The sequence below is a fragment of the Aythya fuligula genome, chromosome 1 (genome assembly GCF_009819795.1).
Source record: "Aythya fuligula isolate bAytFul2 chromosome 1, bAytFul2.pri, whole genome shotgun sequence".
Lineage (NCBI taxonomy): Eukaryota > Metazoa > Chordata > Aves > Anseriformes > Anatidae > Aythya > Aythya fuligula.
This window is the reverse complement of record NC_045559.1, coordinates 81,233,010-81,254,129: the sequence shown is the minus strand read 5'-3', so window position 1 is coordinate 81,254,129 and position 21,120 is coordinate 81,233,010. Positions and strand designations below refer to the sequence as shown.

Genomic DNA, 21,120 nt, shown 5'->3' with positions numbered 1-21,120 from the left:
TGAATCATAAGTGGTAAGTTCAAGGTGAAAAGCTTCAAATCTCATTACAAATTCCCTCAGCCATCTAGCTTGCAACTGCCCCAAGCTCATATTATTTTTAATTGTGTAATATCTGTAATAATATTGATCATCAAAACTATTTTATTTGTATCCTGAAGCACAACGGCACAGATTTTTGCAAATTTAAGCTAACTCTTGAAAATTCTATCCATGCCAAATTGAGTACATAGTTTTTTGCCAGGCTGATTTCTGCCAGCTTACCATAAGTAAACTCAGTAGTATATTAACAACATAATCCAATTTCATAATATGTCCCTCTTGTCTATTGTCTATCCTTGTGCCTGCAGTCAATACATATCTGTAAATCATTGGTACTTGGATAACACAAAATCCAGCTAATTAGATAGGAGAAGAGAAGGAAAAATGTTGCCTCTGACTGAGAATTTACTCAGCACTGAGAGAAGTGAATGCATATGCGTACACAAAGAAGAATTTTCTCCGAATTCTTCTCTTATACATAAATAAAAAATTCAAAATAAATGAATAAATAAATTCTAATTACCAAACTCCACAGACACAAGTCAAGAAGAACTCTACAAATGACACTCTGAAAGATATGTCTTGCTCCAGGCTGGAATGAGGGCCTTGTGCAATCGAGGAAAGATCCCCAAAGACAGCTGTGACTCTATTAAGTCTTCTGCACAGTGTAAATTTGTTGGAGCTGCTAGTCTTCTAACAGCTATAAGCTTTAAAGTGAGAATTTCATAGCAAATGGGTACCCTACAAAGGGCCCTTCCCTTACCCAGAACTTGACAAGGAAGAAGGCATTAGCTGGCCCCCTTTCAAACAGCTCCTTCAGGCCCCCTTTTTTCTCAGGGAACTTGTCATAGATCTGTCGGATATCCACTGCCTCGAGATAGGGATCATTGTAGCTAGGACTTGATTGCCCAATGTGCACGAACAGGTGTTTGTTATACTGCAAGAAGAAGAAAAGCATGGAATTAGGAAATTGTTCAGTACATTCTGAGCATACATTTCTTCATGGGAGAAAAGCTGACACTTTAGCAAACTGGTAGAGTCTGTCCCACCACAGAAAACCAAAAAGCTCATAAGATCATTTTAAAATATCCTCATGCTCAGAAAGCATGCAGTTCACTTATCAATCTATTCAGGGTGTATGAACAGTATACAGAAGGGGGTGCTGCCTAAAACTGTTTGAGTGATTACACAGAAAGCTCTGTACCCCCACACTACGCACTAAACCATCACTCCAGAACTGTGACAATAATTGTTCTGTCATCTTTATCCAGAAGTAACAGGCAAACACAGCCTGACTACTGGAATCACTGAAAATTTGACAGCACTTTCTAAAAAAGCAGAAAAATTAGCAGAAAGATATCAGCTAATACTAGCTCATGTTGTTATTTCTTTCTTATCAATGCATTCATGCTTCTTGCTTCTTCTGAAACATTGTGTATTGCTTTTTTTCCTATATTCAGTCCTAAACCATTGCCTCATGCCACTGTTATATAGTATGAAATGACTTGAGATGCAGAATGCTACCTGTCACAAATCACTCAGTCAATAAACATCAAAGCTCCTTATCCTGTGAAGAACTGCCTAAATTCCTACAGCAAGATACCAGCCAAATACTACTATCTTTTCTGAACTGCAGTTATCCTGTCTCAGGGACAGGAAGTGTAACTGGTCCATCACCAACGTGTCTCAATATGCAATATCACAAGACTTCAGTGAGACAAGCAAGTCTTATTATTCCCATTTTACAGGTGGCAACACAGAAACACTCTGATTCACATTCATCCCAGTTGCCCCCAGATTTAAGTTCTCAGCACACCAGGGAGACTATGTAGCTCCATGTTATCTTAGCATCATCTGGTGTTGGATCTGTACTCCAAGTCTGAAAAAGATAGCTAGAATAGCCCTGCAGGGCCTGTTCCACCAGCTTATGATGTCAGTGCCTTGAGATCTGGTACGTGAACAACCATGACCCTGTAAAAGGAGGCCAGAAGCACACGGCACAGAGCTGGCTATATTGCTATAAGCAATTCTGTCCTCTAAGAGAGAGGTTTATTTTAACTGGGTTGTTTCCCGAAGACGTGTCCTCAGTAGAGCAATGAAGCAATTATTTCCATGTACATATAGTAGCATAACACATCCACAATGAGCAGAAGCTACCTGAATATCAAAAATAAATGAGGGGTAGAAGTCAGGTGTTTATCTTACTGTATCTTGATCTTGTTGCTGTTCCAAGAATGCAGAGAATTCTAACATCCAAAGTTTGGAGCTAGCAACCCTTCGTCCTTGCCAAGCTGGTACTGATGGTGAAGGGGAAAGACCAGCAGGAGACTCAAACCCTAAATACACAAGATTTATGTATCAAAATTTGGAAATAGACAAGTTGGTAATAACTTTCCAGAAAAGCACCTGTTGTCAAAGCTGATTAATTACATTTTCATCTAACTTCATAATGCAGAAATATCATTCACAATTCACATGTGGTTTCTCAATCCACATGTGCTCTAAACGGCTTTTCAGTCACCCTCTGCTAAGACAGTAATGTCATGGTTGTCATGACTGTAAAAGACAATCTACCTGGTTTTGACACCAGAGAAAACATGTTCAGCAACTTTAACAGGACCTGGACTGGGCCCTAAATGAGCAGAGGAATAGGCTGTTTTAGTATCAGAGAATGAAGCAATACCATTAACATGATCATTAACTTCTCAAACTGAGGATGTTGAGAAGAAAAAGACATTTATTGTTCCATTTAATAAGGAATTGTAAAGGCAATCATGTTATGACAAAAAATACTGTTGTAGTATATGCATCATGGTGGAAGAGCAATAGAGATACATAAGCTTTCATTTTATGTTTAGCTATGAGGAAAAGAAACACCCAAACAACTAACCAAAATAGGATAAAATGCGTGTGTGTGTGTTTATTTAAATAAACCAAAATTAAAGTGCTTCAGCTCTCTCAATAAAAGGATGGAAAATGGTGATAAGGGGAAATCATATAAAATTAATTTTGGATGAACTAAAATTTTTCAGTAGGTAAAAGACTTTAAAAAAATAACTGCATCATTTTTTTAAAGTGTTAGCTATTTTTGAAGTTAGCACAATTTCAAAGCAAGGAACTGCATTCTCTTACCTACCTGGTAGTGGCAGCGGAGGCTGTACAGCATATGGTTGTTGAGAAAAAGGTTTCACACTACAGATATACACAGAGAGATGGTTAAAAATAACAAGAAAATAACCAAAAAAATAAATAATTAAAAGGAAAAAAAAAAAAAAAGGAAAAGACACTTGATCAACGGTTTACACAGATTAGATGATTAAATCAAACCCTTTTCATTTCTCCCAGAATGGCTTCTATTCTTCTACAAACCACTTTTCCCCATATTAATAGCCTATTGGTGTCTGTTACCAATAGCCTATTAGTATCTAATACTAGTAGTCTATCTATTCCTATCTGTTCCCTGTGCCTGTCTGTTCCCTGATCTGCTCCACAAACATCAACAACAGCACCAGAAGAGAGCAAGAACACATAGCCAGGGTGAAGAACATAGACCATATCCCTTCCAGCCACTTGTCCTTTCTGTGGCTTAAATTGTTCACAGAAACATATCCTGTTAAGTTACGTGATAAAAAGTTTGTCTCCACACACTCAAAAGTAGCACAGAACAATGGCAGGCAGAACAACCTGAATTATGAATGATGGAACCTGGATGGTGACTGTAAGTCCAGTTCATGTGTGTGTGTGTTTATTTTTGTGGGAGGCAAACTAGGGAGATTGAAGACCCAGACCCAGCTACTGGATGGACCGTGCATCTACACCCAGCTACCAAAGCGATTCACTCTGTGTGTTTTTGCACATACATGTGTGTTTGTGTGTGTGTGTGAGTGAGGGGCCTGCAACAGCAAACGGAGTGGAGTTGCAGCCTCTGGGGTTCACATGCTTGGGTGCCAGCAAAAAGGGAGACAATGGATCCATGGATAGCTTCTGGATAGAGTGCACATACCCAGCTACTGGATGGATCCATGTCATTTGTTTATTTCATACAAACACCTTTACCTTGATCAGCCAGAGATGGGTAAAGGATGAGGCTGTTGGTGCCGTTTGTATTTCTACAAATGCTCAGAGTCTGTCTGTGTTGTTTGTTTATGAAGACATAGGGTTTTATCTGTTTAAGACTCTCTTGTGACCCTCAGTTTGTCTTCAACTATGGACCTTAATTTAAGTCTCAGATCCACTGTTACGGAATCTGTCTGAGAACAAAGACCGCATTATCTTAGCATTTCATAAATCTTGAAATAGCTAATGGTGTTCCTCAAGGAGGATAAAGGAAGCACCTGCTTTAGACACTCAGATGAAGGAATACTCACTCTTGAGAAGATCCAGCTTGGCCTGGCAAAGGTCCTTGCCAAAACTGCAAAACAAAAACATACAGGCAATGGTCATCACTCTCAGGACAGAGTTAAAAAGCCAGACTTGCCACTGTCTAAAGAAAGAAACTGCAGGCTCACAGACTTAAAGATGTGACTTTGCTACATTCATTCACTTCTTGATTTACTTGTTCTACTTTCTTGATTTAATACTTGTGGAGGTGCTCACTGGTCTTGGTTTTCTTTTTACATGTTACTGGTAGTGACATGCAAGAAACTGACCCAACAGTGTTTTTTAATGTGAAATGTTATGTACACGTTCTTGTACCTCCATCTTCTGAGGGATTCCCCCTCTTGGATGGACCATTTTCTCCAGGAAAACTTTGCAGAAATATTTTGGCAGAAATCACTGCTCAGCAAATCTTACTAGGTCCAACACAAAGAATGTAGGATGCTGAGAGGCCTCCTCTCTTAAAGTTTTTATGTAAGGGCCATCAATTTGTGATCTAAACACTCAGAATGAGGTTGGGAATGATGGGCTTGAGAAAGGGTTAGGGTGGCCCAAATTGTTTTATCCAAGATCCTGGACTAAGAAAGGGGTACAGACACCTAAAAATATTTCAGGAAGGTGAATACCCAGAGGATCTCTGATTGTTCTTTCACTTGTGTCATAAAATAAAATAAAATAAAATAAAATAAAATAAAATAAAATAAAATAAAATAAAATAAATAAAAACACCGTTATTTTGCATCAGTGTGAGCAAAGAATCAGACTCAAACTTTGAAGTCATCTGATAGATTTACTCTACAAAGAAAATGCCTTTTGGCCCATTCTTTCCAATGTTTTCAGAATATTCCTGAGCAGGTCCCAACACCCTTTTAAGTATTCAAGTGTCTTCAGTCCAACTCCTCTAAGGCAATGATTCACTCACCCCAGAAACAGCAGGGTAGGCTGGTCGTGGGAGACCAGGCAAAGCCATTTTACTATGGAAGGCAGTTGCAGAGATAATCTGGGCAGATGACATTGTAGCCATACTCTGCATGGCTTTATCTTTAGCTGCCTGATCCTAAGGGCAAGAGTAGAAAGAGAAAACAGAATGATTATAATGATAAACCTGTTGCCTGGCCTAATGCTGCATACACAGGATTATCACCAGCTTCTTTATAGGGAATAAGTATCCCTAAGAAACTGGGCATCAGATTTGCCAATAACTATCCTAAGAACTCTTCAAAGCTTGAGTCCCTTATTCATTACTGTATTTTCAATGTGACTAATCTTCCTTTCTGAAATATTGGGATCACTGTTTTAGACACTATTAAGCAATTGTACTTTCTATCTGAAGGTTTTTAAGCCCCACAGTTGAAATGTTTTGTTACAGAAAATACGACCTTAATTAAAAAAAAAAAAAAAAAAAAAAAAAAAAACAGCTAATTAGCTACTTGTTAACATGTTAACACAAAAGGAGTTTGTCTTCATCATTGCAAAAAGACTATCTCAGTTCAGGACTGCATTACTCCCAGGTAGAACTGAATGTTTTATTACCATTCTTGGGGAAACAGGAAATCTTAATAACCTCCCAGGGCACATACACAAGAACATTCTGTTTTGTATTTTAGCAGCACTGTGGAATTGTACACATCTTTACAGGCAATAACAGTGCAACAAACAGGGTGTCTAATGTATGGTTAAAACTAAGGACATTCTTAATTTCTTCTACCAAGAAATAACTGGACAAGCAAAAGTACTTTGCCACATTCTTCCTACATCCCTCCAACAAGTAATCTTTATCGTTTAGACACGCCACATTTATCTGTGGCATTATAATCATAATGGGAATGCCACAGATGAATTGATGGCTTGGAGAAGTTGCTGAAAGAGGTAAGCTCTTGTCCTCCTCAGGAATTCTCAAAACTATGAGATTTGTTAATTTTAGTAACTGCAGTAAGTTCTCACCCTTGGGTCTCCATTCTCTCTCCCCCTTCCTAGGGTTTTCTGAAGGTCATATCCCAGGGATACTGATGTGTGTAATGCAAAAACATTTGGAGGAAGTGTAACAAAAGCTCAAGAATAAATGATAACTTTTAAGTGAAATAATCTGAATGGGCACAACATTTTTTATGGTATCTATGACTCTTGTTAGTACCATTAAAATGTATGGAAGCATTTTAATTACTAAGAAAGTTCCTGAGTATCTCCAAAGTGAAGATTACATTTTTCAGAATGAAGTTTAAATGATGCCTTGGGTAATTTTTTAAGGATTACATGCAACATTATAAAGGTAAGAATTCCTTTTACTTCTATTTTTCCCATGACATTTCAAGTTGTCAGTGCAGAAAAGTGGCTTTTCTCTTCCTTTATTTTCTCTCTAGAAAAATCATATTTGTCAACCTGAGTTTTGTCAACTTGAGTTTATCCATGAGTTTATGGGGAGAAAGAATTAAAATTACTTATGGGTGTATTAAAATAAATAAATATTTTTTTAAAGAAAAAAAAAAAGGAAAATTAAGAAGGCAAAAGATTTTCTCTCTCAAAATCTCTTTTGTTTTCATCTTTTGTTTAAATGCCTGTCAGACTACTGGAAAATAGCATGTTTTTGCCAGAGACATCTCCTTTCTCTTTTGCTCTTTCAGCTAACAATTCTCTAATTATTTATATTTGTGTTTCCAGTTTAATAATAAAAAAAAAAGCATCAAAAACTTTTCCCAGACATTAGCAATTTTTGTCTTTTGTTTTTATATTTTCAAAACACACTGGAATAAATAATAATAAAAACAAAACGTCCCTCTTTTTTCCTCAGTATAGTATCAATTAGCCACCCAAGACAGAAAACTACTGCCTTCTGGTGACAGATTTTTCTTCAAGCTTTACCCTACTGCCCACACCTCTATCTACTGTAGGAACAGTGCACACTTAAGGAAGAGACCCCAGTTTGTGTGGGAGAAAGTAGTATTAGACTACATGCTCTGAAAAGTCAGCACATAGCTGCTTGGATCTCTACTATATAAGTATGAATACATATACATAGTGTGGAAAATGAACGTTGATAGAAGAACATGCAGCTACCAGCAAGAACTTAGAGGAAGGGCAGTAACTTATGTGATTTCATTTCCTTACTCTGTGAAAATGACTAGGAAAAGCAAAGAAGTAAATGAATTGAATCAGTGCTACAGACTCGCCTCTGCAGGCAGAAAGGAACAGTCTGGTAGTGGGGAATGGTTCACTGCAGGCAGCAGGTAGAGCTCACAGCATGGCCAGAGGTAGTGTAAAAGGAGAACAACCAATGGCTTCATGGAGCTCCCCAAGACACCTCCATTCCCTGAGAACAAAAACGGCCAGCTCTTGTGTACTAAGTAGAAACAAGCTCGGCTGATGGACTTTTCAATCATGCCAAATCCCAGAGCTGTGACAAGCAAGGAACAAAATCAAGGTCACAGATATAAGCAGCAGTATATCTTTTAACACCCCAGGCAGTTGTTGTTTCCTACTCGCTCTAACTTGCCTCTCAACCAGGCCTCCACCTGAATTGACTGCTTAACAGCACCACAGGCTTCAAACTTTGGCAGCCCTACCTAGAAGCACTGAATTAGATAGTCGCAATTTGCGGCTCCTTCTCTTTATCAGAGCAGCTGGAAACACAACAGGCAAATTACAGACACAACAGGAGTTTCTAAAATGGACCTGGGAATGGGGTGAGGGAAGTGCACAGTCACGACCATTAGAGGCAATCACTGCTCACACTAGAGATGCATGCACTTCAGCACTGGTCAAGACTAGGTGCTAACATTTCATTCACAGAAAATCTACACCTTGTGTGGCTCAGGAAGAAGCTACATAGCCAGCCAAGAGAAATAGCGTGACAGCTTTCCACCTAAGAGTCTGGGCTGGACTGAGATATCAAGACCCTCACCATCACCTAAAGCATGCCATAACAAGTCAGAAAGGCCTTCCTTCCCTCACCATCTGAATGATTTATAATAAGGATTGGACCACACATCCTGCTCAGCAGGCCCTTTCTGGATGGGCTAGAATGGCCAGGCCCCATTCTAATGGGAGCACCCTCTTGTGCAATTGTCACCCATAAACATGACCTTCTTGATATTTCTGGCAATTCAGTCTGAGCCATTTCCCTGCTTCAGGTGTGAGTGGAAATAAACATCAAGAGGTATCAGTTCATTAACTTGATCTCAGAGCTCTTCCTACAGAAAGGAAAACACAGATTTACTCAGGCAAGTAGACAGAAGTCAACCATTTTCCTTATTAGCCCAGGCCTCTTCAAATTGGGTCTGAATTAATCAAAGGGCAAAGTCTCTTCAGCTAGTACCATTTTACATTTTCCCAGGTGGCTTTGTAACTTCCTTCCAAGTTCTGCTGACTCAGAATACTTTCCCAGGGACAACTCCATGTCAATACCACTAGTAAAGATAGAACTAGTACAGCCCTAACTGTAAGGCTATCCATTCCCAAGGCCCACAAAACACTATGGAGTGATTACTGGTCAACATTTGTGACCATAACCCCCTCTTTCTCAGGTGAACACTCTTCCCATGCTCCCAAGTCCAAAGGACATTCAGACTTGAAGGACAGCAGCATAAACCGGAGGTAGAAATCAGACACATCAAAATTAAAGTTATTGTTTCTTTACTCTTTAAATAGAATTGCCTCAGACGTCACAGAGCTCCAACAATACAAATGTTTGCACAACATTTCCTGGGAAGTACCTTTTCCTCTCCAGCTTACCACAATCCAGTGCCTAATCTCAGCCTTTTCTGAGGCTATTCAAAGAGGGAACGGATGAGGGAATGGCTGACTCAGGGGGCTTGTATGATATGTTAAAAGGATACCCATAATACCTTGAGCTTGGCTTGGATCTCTCTGGCTTTCCGCCTTGCCAGGACCTGGATGTGACTAGATACCTGCATCGAAAGACAAAATCCATCTTCATTGAAGAGGAGTATTTGGTAGCTGCTTGCAGAAGTAAACAGTTTACTTTATGCACCTTATGCAAAAGGGAGTTATTTAGGTTTGTGGAGGAAGGGAGGGTTGAAGTAGTAATGAGATGCTTTTCTGAGCATAACTGTCATGAAGTAAGATGGGTTATCAACAAAGACAAGCCATATAAAGCCTTTTCCAATTCAAGTGTCTTTATTAAACCAGAGACATCTTCTAAAACTGAACAACCCATCCATAAATCTGGGGATTAAGAGTTCTAATCTCTTTACTCCCAGTTCTGGCCTCCTCTTGGGAGAAGGGAAACCCATGTTACATACCCTTGGCTACTATACAATGACTCTCAGAATCTGGGCTGAAACACATCATAGAATAGTTTAGGTTAGAAGGAACTTCTGGAGACCAACTATCAACCCTCTACCCAAAGGAGGTCCATGCTGCTCAGTGCTTTGTCCAGCATAGCCTGTACAGTCATTCCTAAAACACAGAAGTGCCTTTTTCATCACACGTACCATGTGTTTTCAAAATCACCATTGCTGTCTATTTGTCTGACCTGAATAAAGAATCCTCCAATGATGTTCACTGAAATGAATGAATAAAATCCCACACTGTTTAACAGCAGGAAGAATTGTGGGTCACAATATGGATGGGAGGTGGGAGTGCTACAGTCCTATTATCAAATGCCTGAGCTGACTCTTCCCACCACTGTTACTAACTAGCTCAGCACAACCGTCTATTTCCACAAAAGCTAGAAACTAATAGCAAGCGCGTAGCAAGGAATTTGTTCTCATAAGCCTACAGTATGTGTAGTGGTCCAAAATAACCCCAAAACTTTACACCTACCTGTTTCCTTGTGCGTGTTTTCCCTGTTCTCAGCTTAATATAGCGAGCAATCAGCTCATTTCGGCCTGAAACAGAGAAATAATGCAAATAAAAGTTTAGAGAAACTGTTGTTTCGTTTTTTCCCCCCCCTTTTCTTTTTCTTTCTATAGAGATTGCCAGTGCAGTGATTTTAGAAAGGCGATGATTAGTTCACATGGTAGGAGTCTAAGCAGAACTTTGGGCTACTAATGCTATTTCTCAGCTTGCATCTGTATAGCTTCCCAATAAAAATACAGTTTATCGATAAAAAAGAGAATCAAACACTTTGCTTAATAGTTTTCCTACCACAGTGTGTAAACTCCGTAGGCATGGATCAAGATAGCCACTATGAACAGAAAACAAACAAACAAAACCAACCAACTAACCAATCAAAAAAAAAAAAAATCCATTCACTCTCCATCATTCAGAAAGGCAAGAAGGAAGAACCAGGAAATACCTCAATACCTGGAAGTGATGGAGCACCTCATACTTCATTTCCAGACACACAAAGGACAAGAAGGTGATTGGAAGTAGTACACATGGATTTACAAACGGGAAATCATTCTTACCCAACACAGCTTCTGCAATGAGATGACTAACTTGGAGACCGCTACACATTGAGTACCTCAACTTTAGTATAGCATTTGAAACTGTCTCCCATAAACCCTCATTGACAAGCAGAAGAAGCATGAGTTGGGTAAGCAGACAAGAAGGTGGACTGAAAACTGGCTGAACAGCCAGACCCAGAGGATTCTGACCAATTGCACAAAGTTCAGTTAGAGGCAAGTCTGTAGTGGTGTACTAGGCCAATACAGTTCAGCACCTTTATTAATGACCTAGACAATGGGACGTAATGCACCACAGAAAGTTCACACAAAACTGGGAGGAGTTGCTGATAGACCAGATTGTATGTACTGCTATTCAGAATGTGTTTGACAGGAGAAGGACCTTGACTGGAGAAATGGTCAAACAGTAATCTCATGGAGTCCCACAAAGGGAAATGCAGAGTTCTGCAGAACTCTAAGCATCAGCATATGCTGGGAACTGACAATTTGGAAAGCTGCTTTGAAGGAAAGGACCTGGGCTGAAAACAAACTGAATGTGAAGCAGGAATGTGCCCCTACAGCTAAGAAGGGCAACAGCATCCCAGGCTGCATTAGGAAGAGCATTGCCAGCAGGTCAAGGGAGGTGATCCTTCCCCTCTCCTCAGTGCTGCTAAGGAGATACCTGGAATACTGAGTCCAGTTTGAGGCTCTTCAGCACAAGAAAGATATGGACATACTGGATTAAGTCCTGCAAAGGTCCATCAATAAATAAATAAATAAATAAATAGAAGATTAATGGACTAAAACATCTTTCACATAAGACTGAGAGTGCTGGACTTGTTCTCTGCCTAGAGAAGACTCTTGGATAGTTTTACCAATGAATATAAATGCCTGATGTGAGTGAACGAAGAAGGGCCCACTCTCTTCTCAGTAGTGCACAGGACAAGAGACAACAATCACAAAATGAAACTCATGAAATTCCACCTGACACAAGAAAAAAATAAAATAAAATAAAATAAAATAAAATAAAATAAAATAAAATAAAATAAAATAAAATAAAATAAAATAAAATAAAATAAAATAAAATAAAATAAAATAAAATAAAATAAAATAAAACACCAACAAAAAACACTTATTTACTGTGAGGGTGGTCAAATACTGGAACAGGTTGCCCAGAGAGGTTGTGTAGTATCCATCCTTAGAGATACTCAAAACCCAACTGGACACAGTCTTGGGCAATTTGCTGTAGCAAAAGAGGAATCTCTCAACAGAACCCTTCCAACCTAAATGATTCTGTCATTCTGTGAAACTAAGACTAAGAAAATAAACAACAATCGGTAAATATATGAAAATGGTTACATGGGATTTTGGAGTGTGAAATGATACAGTAAATTCTTTAGAGAAGACAGAGACAAGTAAGCTTAGTTTTGTGGAAGATTATGGGGAGCTCCAATAAACAGGAATGTGGGGCACTGTCTGAAAGAGGTGAAGAAATCCTTGTCTGAATATAGAACAAACAGTCATTGCAGGCTCAGACAGGCAGAATAGGTCCTTCAGGGCCAAGGGAATGAGCAGTGTAGGAAAATGAGAGGCCAGTACAGGGATACAAAGAAAAGACAGTCACAGTGATAAATGAGGAAAATGGTATTTATTATCAGCAACATGAATTGCAAAACACAATGAAACATGAAGCTACAGAGTTACAAGTACAGAATTTGAAATTGCTTGGAATGACAGCATGAAACTGCACAAGAATGAGATCTAGGATTTAAAAATCAGGAAGAGAAACAGAAGCGATGAACTACTGACAACTTCAGGAGCAAACAGGAGAATAAGGTTTAGACTTGATTCACAACTATCACCACAGCTGGACAGTGGACACCAAGATACAAGGCAGACTATGCAGTTCCATAAACAGGTTCACATGTATCAGCTCTTAACAAATATCCTTATTTTATTGTCTTTTTTTTTTTCTTTTTTTTTTGAGCAGGAGTGTGATGGAGGAATAAAAAGCAGAAACAGAAAAGCAGTAGCTACACATCTGAACTCTAGGCTGATTCAAGGCAGGAAACATGACAGAAAGAGCAGGCTCTGCAAAATAACACAGCTGTGGTGACCACACTAGTTGTGATAGAATACCTCAATTAAAATTTGGAGTGGGAAGTATACAGCTGCAATGTCTTATATGGCCGCAACTGTTTGAGGAATGGAACAAGAACAAACTGGGATGCAAAGCCACAGCTCTTGTGAAGCTTATTTGTAACTGTTAAAAAGGCTTTATTTTCTGTGGAAAATGTATGGGAAAAACTTGTACATTAGGACATCATAGACATCAAGAAAGCAAGCAGTGGTAAGAAATGTGATTTTTATTCAGAGAGTTTACTCTTCCTTGAAAACATTGGTTTTATTCTAAATCCTTTTTTAACTCAAGACAGAAAAAAAATAATGAATGTAAGGACAGATTCTGTGCTACAGATTCACCAGCCAAACCTTTAGGGAAGGGCTGACAATGTTACTAATTCCATCTATTTCACAGAAAGAATGTGAATTTCCATGATTGTATTTAGGCCATGTTCACCAAAGCACAGGTAGGGATGGGAAAGTGTTTTACCTTTACAGATGTTAATCTTTTTTTCTAATGGTATCATTACCAAAGTTCTCCTTATTCTCCTTGTGGAAGGATCAGGTCTGTAGCTGAGACAAGAAAACAGCTCCAGCTCCTCTATACGCAAATTAGGAACTGCTTTTGTGCCAGACACACAATGCACAGCATATAATCACTGACCTCTTCATTTCCCAGTTTCAGCATAGCATAGTGACATGCCCAAGAGATTTTTATGGGAAGAGCCGCTATTGTTGCTACATTCCACCTGGCTGTTTTTTCAACCAGTGTAACCATTTTTACAAAGCTAACACCCATTACTAGTGACAAATATCCAGACCACCTTTCTCTAGTGCCAGAAATAATATATATAGTTCTTCAAAGTCTCCATGTGATCCAAAGATCTCCATGGATCCAAGTTGCAAGGTAAGCAACTACTGAAGTGATGTTAAGAGGTGCTGCTCCCACATATATTGTAATATCTAGAATTTCAGGATGGTTTGGCACAATTCAAATGTGGGAAATAGGCAGAACAAGACAAGGTGCTCAAAACACATTATCTGCACAGAAACAAGAAGGAAAATGTATATACACCAAGATGGCCTGTTGTGGGACAAGGGAAAATGATTTAATGGAAGAGAGAGGAAAAATTACCCTTGAAAAGAAGTGGATGTGAAGAATTTCATGCAGACAAACTTTAAAAGGATGCACATTGGGTTATACTACAATTTGAACACATAAAAACACTATGGACACTACTGAAGTATGGGTCATCCTTGCATAACTAAATTTCAATGGATTATCAGACAGGTATAATAGATGGTATAGAATAAGATTAGATTTGTTGTGATTCCATGGAAGTCAATAAATTATACAAACTGACCAGTCAGACAGAGCACTACTCTGCTTCAATAGTAGAGAGCTGCAAGGCTATATTTGTGTGAGAAGATGCCATGAACTGCCCTGTGCCAGTCACAGTTGATTCTAGCCATCTCCAAAATGGATGAAAACATCCCTTTATGTACCAAAACCTTAACCAGTCAGAGAACCACATGCCACCTTTGCTCAAACATTTCAGAAAGGGCAATAGCCACTAGAGGCAGGAGACACATGAGGAGACAGACGAAAGGAATCACCAAAAGGAGATGTGAGGATGTGCAAAAGGAGACATGCGAGATGTGTGAAAAGATATATTTGGAGAAAAAAAAAAAAAAAAAAAGGAAAAAAGGATGAGATGTGGAAGGAGATACTCTTGGGGATAAGGCTGGCAAAGTAATTTTGGAAAGAGGTGCTCCATGGCAGAGACTACAGAGGCAACTGCAGCCTGTAGAGGACTCATGCCAGAGCAGGGACAACTCTGAAACAACTGCAGCCCAAGGAGAACCCATGTAGGAGTAGAGGCACAGTAAGAAATAAGGAGCACTGGAGGAAAAAAACTGCATTATCTGCCACATCACCAGAGGAACTAGGAGGGACTAAGTGAATAAAACTAGGGAAGCTGAGACTGGAAAATGCGTTGGAGAGGCAATAAACTGAAGTTGAGCCTTTGGAAGTGGAAATTGTTTCCTAAAGTGTATGTTTAACTCTTTGTCTTCGACAAAATCAGCAAATATTGCAAAGCAGGCAATGCATTACACTGAAGAACACTGAGAGGAAGGGAAACTATTGTAAAAATTATACATATTAGAAGCTGGTGTAGAAATTCTGTAGAGAGAGAGCATTTAAATATGCATCCCCCAAATTTCCAGATTTAGAATTCACTTTCCTGCTTGCCAGCTTTCATATAAATGTACAAGACTTCCTCTTCCAGAATTGTGTCCTCACAAAACCAGGAAAAAAAGAAAGGTGGCAGAGTATGTTAAGCAAATAAAGATACTGGTAGCAAAAAAAAAAACAGACCACCCCCACAAAGACATTATCAACAGAGGGATTATTAAAGATGGAACTATGCAAATTGCCAAGCTCAGTAATCTCTGAAGCAAGAATGTATTAAATTACCATGAACCAAAACTGCAAGAGAAACAAGTCCTAAGTGTCTTTTGTTTATCAGAAGTTAGATGTAAGCAGGTGTTACTCTACTGAAAGTCTGAAGGCTCATAGCCTATGGCAAGCATTTTATTTGTTTCACAGCTCTGGCTGTTGGGTAAGCAAAGGGTAGCACTCCTCACTTGGCCACAACAGGCAGAGCTGTCATAAAACATTGGATGGTTCATTTTTTAGAGCCGTGTAAAGTGTCCCTCAGTAATCTGATCATATGTTGTGTTCTTAGAATAACTCTTGCTGAGGCCTGCCATGGTCACCAGAACCTGCCAACAGTTGTGCCTCCTCTGTCGAAACCACGCATTGGGTTTCATGAAGCTCTAGCCAACATACCAACTGCAGCCCAGGACCCAAAAGCTCTTTATCCTCCCCTGAAGCCTTCCCCTTGTAAGCATGACATGAAAAAGAGAGAGAGAGAGAGAGAGAAGTAAAGAGATACTCTCTCATGTTCTTTACTTCTCACTCCTCACAAATAAATTTCTGATGACATCAATTTAACTCACACTCGCTCTCACACTGAATTGCAAAACTGTGCATTTCAGCAGCTACCAGGAAGACACTGCTAACAGAAGTGAGTAAAGTGACTTTTTGATTCTCCATTCTTTCTACAGTTGTGAGCCTTTCAGTGTCAGAGGAGAGAAGTGTCTACATCCAAGGGAGAGGGGGAAAAAATGACGGAAATTCCACAGATAGAAAGCATTTCCAAGCCCACCTCAAAGCTTCATGCTGGCTTTCTGCTAGTACTAGTATATTACTGCTTGTACAAGAGGCGGAAAAGGTTTCTCTTTAAGCCTTGATATTTCTTGCACACCTATTTTCAAAGACAGGTAGGAGAACTAAAAACACTCTTCTGTGATGGATGAGAGCAAAGAACTCATTGTGATTTCTGCAAAATCCTTCCAGAAGGAAACTACATGAAAGTATCTGCTTCTTGATAGTGATACCTGTTCTGTTCTGTTCCAAAAGCTACTGTGTGCACCTACCTACCTGTGAAGTGCAGCAAAGACAAGAGATCTAAAAAAGCACCTATCCAGGTGTATCCAGTGAAAGGTTAATCAAAGCAAGGTCAAGAAAGCCATCTCAACTATCATTTCAGAATTCACAAGAAGAATGTGAATCTGTTAGAACAGGTCCAGAGTAAGGACACGAAGATGATCAAGGGGCTGGAGCACCTCTCCTATGAAGAAAGAATGAGAGAGCTGGGGATATTCAGCCTGAAGAAGAGAAGGCTCTGGGTAAACTTATTGCAGCTTTTCAATACTTAAAGGAGGCTTATAAAAAAAGATGGAGAGCAACATTTTGTTCAGGCAGACAATGACAGGACAAGGAGGAATGACTTCAAACTAAAAGAGGGGATATTTAGATTAGAGGTTAGGAGAAAATTCTTCTCTCAGGGTGGTGAGGCACTGGAACAGGTTTCCAAGAGAAGCTGTGGATGCCCCATCCCTGGAAGTGTTCAAGATAAGGTTGGATAAGGCCCTGGGCAACGTGATCTAGTGGGTGGCATCTCTGCCCATCATGGGGGCAGGGGGGGAGGCCAAAACTAGATGAACGTTAAGGTTCCTTCCAACCTAACCTATTCGATGATTTTGTGATTCTGTGAATATGACACAAAACTAAACATCCAGCAAGTTACTACAGAATGACACAATACAAAACCATATAATGTTCATGAGAGCATGTACAATATGGAATTAACTGACACTGGCCTCTGCCCTGGTCCCTACTTCCTTGTACAGCCTTATTTTCTGCCACTCAATGCATTGCTTCCTCCTCCCATCTACACTAAATGCCTTCCTGGGCATCACCTTTTCCACAAACAGGCCTGCATATTTCAAAACCACATTTTTGTCTTTCTGTTGGCTAATCCCATCTTCTCAGCAAGATGCACACTCAACTCTTACTGATATCATCCTTAACTTTAGTTTTTATGCTGATTTTATTAGATCGCTCTGACACAAATCATTTTTTCCTACCCAAGACTTGGTGAGAATCTTCTGCTAGCTTCCCAGTTTCCCAGCCTAACTTGTCCAAAGCCAGATAAAATGCAGCATGTGACTTTTCCCTTTCTGGCCTGGGTTCCCTTCACCCCTTCCTATCTTCCTTGACTGCTGGCAATCATTAATGTCACATCTTTCTTGATTCCTTAGCTTGCTTGTTTTCAACCTTAAAATCTTCTAATTAGTGAACTTGTCTATGAAATTTTAGACTTTGAACTCTATCTCTTCTACAGTTCCTTCTCACCCTCTTTCTGAATTTTGTCTTTGTATATCACATATATAATACAGCGATGATGTTCAGCACCCAGGCTCTTTGAAAGGCTCAATTTCCCCCCCCCTTTGCTTCCGCTCTTGCTTCTACTCATAATTCCAATACCAGAGTTAAGGCTATCCCCAAAGTTAATAAAAAAAGAAAAATGTGGTAACAATCTTTCTATTCACCCCTCCCTGAGACCCTACATCCTCAGCTTCCCAACCATTAATCTCTAAACTCTGATGTCTGCTCTTCATTGTTCTGTAGTCTTCAACAGTAACTATAAATTAAATATACTGAGCAAATAATGCAGCATGGTGTCTTGTTCTTCCCATTAATCTGGACTGCAGCTGTGGCAAATCCATGTGGCAAGTGGCCCCAATAACAGTGTACAATCTCAAGAGTGGCATGTTCATTTTGAGACAAGAGTTGCAGACAACTCTTTAAATGATATATTAACAAACTTAACTCTGATCAAATTTCTTTCACAATTCTTAACAGCCTGTATTTTTCTTCCTAACTTCTATACTGAATCCAGACATACTCAGGAAGCAATAAAAAAACTTAATACATAGTTATGATCATCATACTGAGACCCTTTGCATGAAACAGACCATAGAAAAACATAGTAGTTTACTGCAGCGCACTGGTCTATACTATGAAGACATCTCTCCCCTGCCACTGCAGAATTACAGTGCTTAGCAGTCAAGTTTGAGTTCCTGTAGCACAGTTACACATACCAGAGAACTTTATATCCAGCTGTGAGATGAGTTTCATCACTCCTATCATTCTTTAATTTTCTGTTTTAACCTTCCATGAGAAAAATCTCTGAGATCATTGCAGTTCCTGCAATAAAATTTTGAGATGAAAACTCAAGAAAAAAAGCTGAGCTAGTCCTTCTGAAAAAAAAATCAAAAAAATCATATAAATGCAAGCATTTTTACGAAGTGCTTAGTACCACATCATCTTAAGCTCTGTCTTGATATATCTGTTTTCATTATTTGACTGTGCAAATTGCTCAGCTCCTCCATCCTCTGAAATGAAGCAAAATCATAGAATCTTTGAATGGTTTGGGCTGGAAGGGACCTTAAAGACCATCCAGTTCCAACCCCCCTGCCATGGGCAGGGACACCTCCCACTAGACTAGGTTGCTCAAAACCCCATCCAACCTGGTCTTAAACACTTCTGGGGATGGGGCATCCACAGCTTCTCTGGGAAACCTGTTCTATTGCCTCACCACCTTCACAGTAAAGAATTTGTTCCTTAGATCTAGACTAGATCTACCCACTTTTAGTTCAAAGCCATTACTCCTTGTCCTATCAAAACACTACCTGATAAAGTCCCTCTCCTGCCTTCTTGTAGGCCTTCTTTAGGTACTGGAAGGTCACTATAAGGTCACCCAAGAATCTTCTCCAGGCTGAACAACCCCAACTCCCTCAGCCTGTCTCGATACGGAGAGGTATTCCAGTCCTTTGATCATTCTCATGTCCCTCGTCTGGACTCGTTCTAATAGGCCCATATCCTTCTTTTGTTGGGGTCCCCAGAGCTGAACGCATTACTCCAGGTAGGGTCTCCTGAGAGCAGAGTAGAGGGGAAGATTCACCTTCCTCAACCTGCTGGCCATGCTCCTTTTGATGCAGCCCAGGATACAGTTGGCTTTCTGGGCTGCAAGCGCACGTTGCTGGCTCATGTTGAGCTTGCTGTCAACCAATACCCGCCAGTCCTTCTTACCAGTGCTGCTTACAATGCATTCTTCTCCCTACTTGTGTTTTGGATTGCCCTGGCCTCAGTGCAAGACCTTGCAGTTGGTCTTGTTGAACCTCATGAGATTCTCACAGGCCCACCCCTCAAGCCTGTCCAGGTCCCTCTGGATGGCATCCATTCTTTCCAGTATGTCAACCACACCACACAGCATGGTGACATTGGCAAACTTTTTGAGGGTACACTCAATCTCACTTTTCCGTACCACCGACAAAGACGTTAAATAGTGTCATTCCCAATACTGTCTCCTCAGGTTTGCCACTTGTTTCCACCTGGACACTGAGTTGTTGACTCTTTGAGTGCAACAACCCGGTTAAAGAAGTTTTAAAGCTGTTAAGAAGACTTTTAAAGAAGTTAAAGCTTTATTTGCTGGGGCAGAACATGTTAGTTAAGCTAGACCAGCATCTCTTCATTAGACATACACTTGTTTGGAAAGATGCTGCACTTTTCAACTCTGAATCTAAATGTACTTTGCAAAGGTGACAAAATATTATTTCATCCCCTCATATAAGGTAAAATTTGCTTATGGTCATAAAACTCAAGTGTTTCATTTAATAACCGATCTAAAAAATGAAACTGTCTCACATAAAAAGTCTTCCTGAGAAGAGCAATTCTCTTTTTCACTGTATAAATTAAACCCAAACCTAGAAACACAAAAAGGGCTAACTGCATTCAGAAACTGCTCTTCCTTGATGGCCAGTTTAAGATGTTTCATGCAAGGTACATGAATGAGGGTTAATAATTACAGAGTCTGCAGGGTTTGGGTAGCTTCTTATTGGTTCCAAATAATGAGTGGAGATAGGTGAAAAGTCAGTCACCTTGTGAGTAGTTACAGCAACAAATTCTTCATTCAACTTGAAGAGCTTCCCTTTTCCTCAGCTGGTCATTTCTGCCCATAAAGTATTTCATTATCTCCTGTGTGCAGTGATTCCAACTAAATTTCTGAAATAAAGAGGATGGAAGGGAGAGTAGACATATACTACTCTAATTGCCAAAATTAAAAAATAAGCACCCCCCTTGGATTTTGTTGGTTTTGTTTATTTGGTGTATGGTATTTGGTTTTGTTTGTTTGTTTGGGTTCGGTTGTTTTTTTGCGGCAGTAGGGTTGGGGATAGGGATTGTTGGTTGGTTGGTTGGTTAGGTCTGGGTTTCTGTTTTTCTGTTTTGTTTTCCTTTCAGTCAGTTCCTTTTGTGGCCCTGTGGACCACAGTGCTGGCACAGTAGATAGAATAGAGTAAGAATCAGAGTAGATCTTCTTAAAACAATTTTGCCAGCAGGGAAACTGCAGCTTGGAATTGTATTCCACCTAACTGTAGAACATGGACTGGTAAGAGTATGGGCAATGCTCTTCCTGTCCTTTATTCATTTGTTTGAAGACAGAATTAAAGTAACTCCTAATTACTGCCCCAAAGGTATGGGAGGTTATTCCTTGGAAAGGAGTGCAGCAATGCATGTATGTAGCAATCCTTCACCATTACCCTAATGGGAAGCTCCAGGCTACGCAGTTCTGCACCAACCCTCAGCCTTGAGTACAGTGTTTTTCAGTGCATCAGTTGAACAGCCTCATCAGCTTTGTTTTCCCACATTATCGCATCAGGACATAGAAATGTAAGCTGATCCAGTACGTAGGCAGGAACCAAGACTGATGAGAATCTTAAATAAATTGTTTAGACTGACTTTGTCTGGGAAATCCCAAAATCACAC

The 21,120-nt window shown here is 39.7% G+C and overlaps 1 protein-coding gene across 1 annotated transcript in view; it reads right to left on the bottom strand.

Moving 5' to 3' along the window:
• TEAD4 (TEA domain transcription factor 4) overlaps nt 1–21,120 on the bottom strand; it is a 61,464-nt gene that overhangs the window by 15,816 nt on the left and 24,528 nt on the right. The window contains exons 5-11 of the mRNA XM_032189227.1: nt 10,198–10,262; nt 9,258–9,320; nt 5,339–5,473; nt 4,407–4,450; nt 3,176–3,231; nt 2,245–2,375; nt 803–976 (exon numbers count right to left, since the gene is read on the bottom strand). Coding sequence (XP_032045118.1) covers nt 803–976; nt 2,245–2,375; nt 3,176–3,231; nt 4,407–4,450; nt 5,339–5,473; nt 9,258–9,320; nt 10,198–10,262 — 668 coding nt within the window. The remainder of the gene's footprint in view (nt 1–802; nt 977–2,244; nt 2,376–3,175; nt 3,232–4,406; nt 4,451–5,338; nt 5,474–9,257; nt 9,321–10,197; nt 10,263–21,120) is intronic.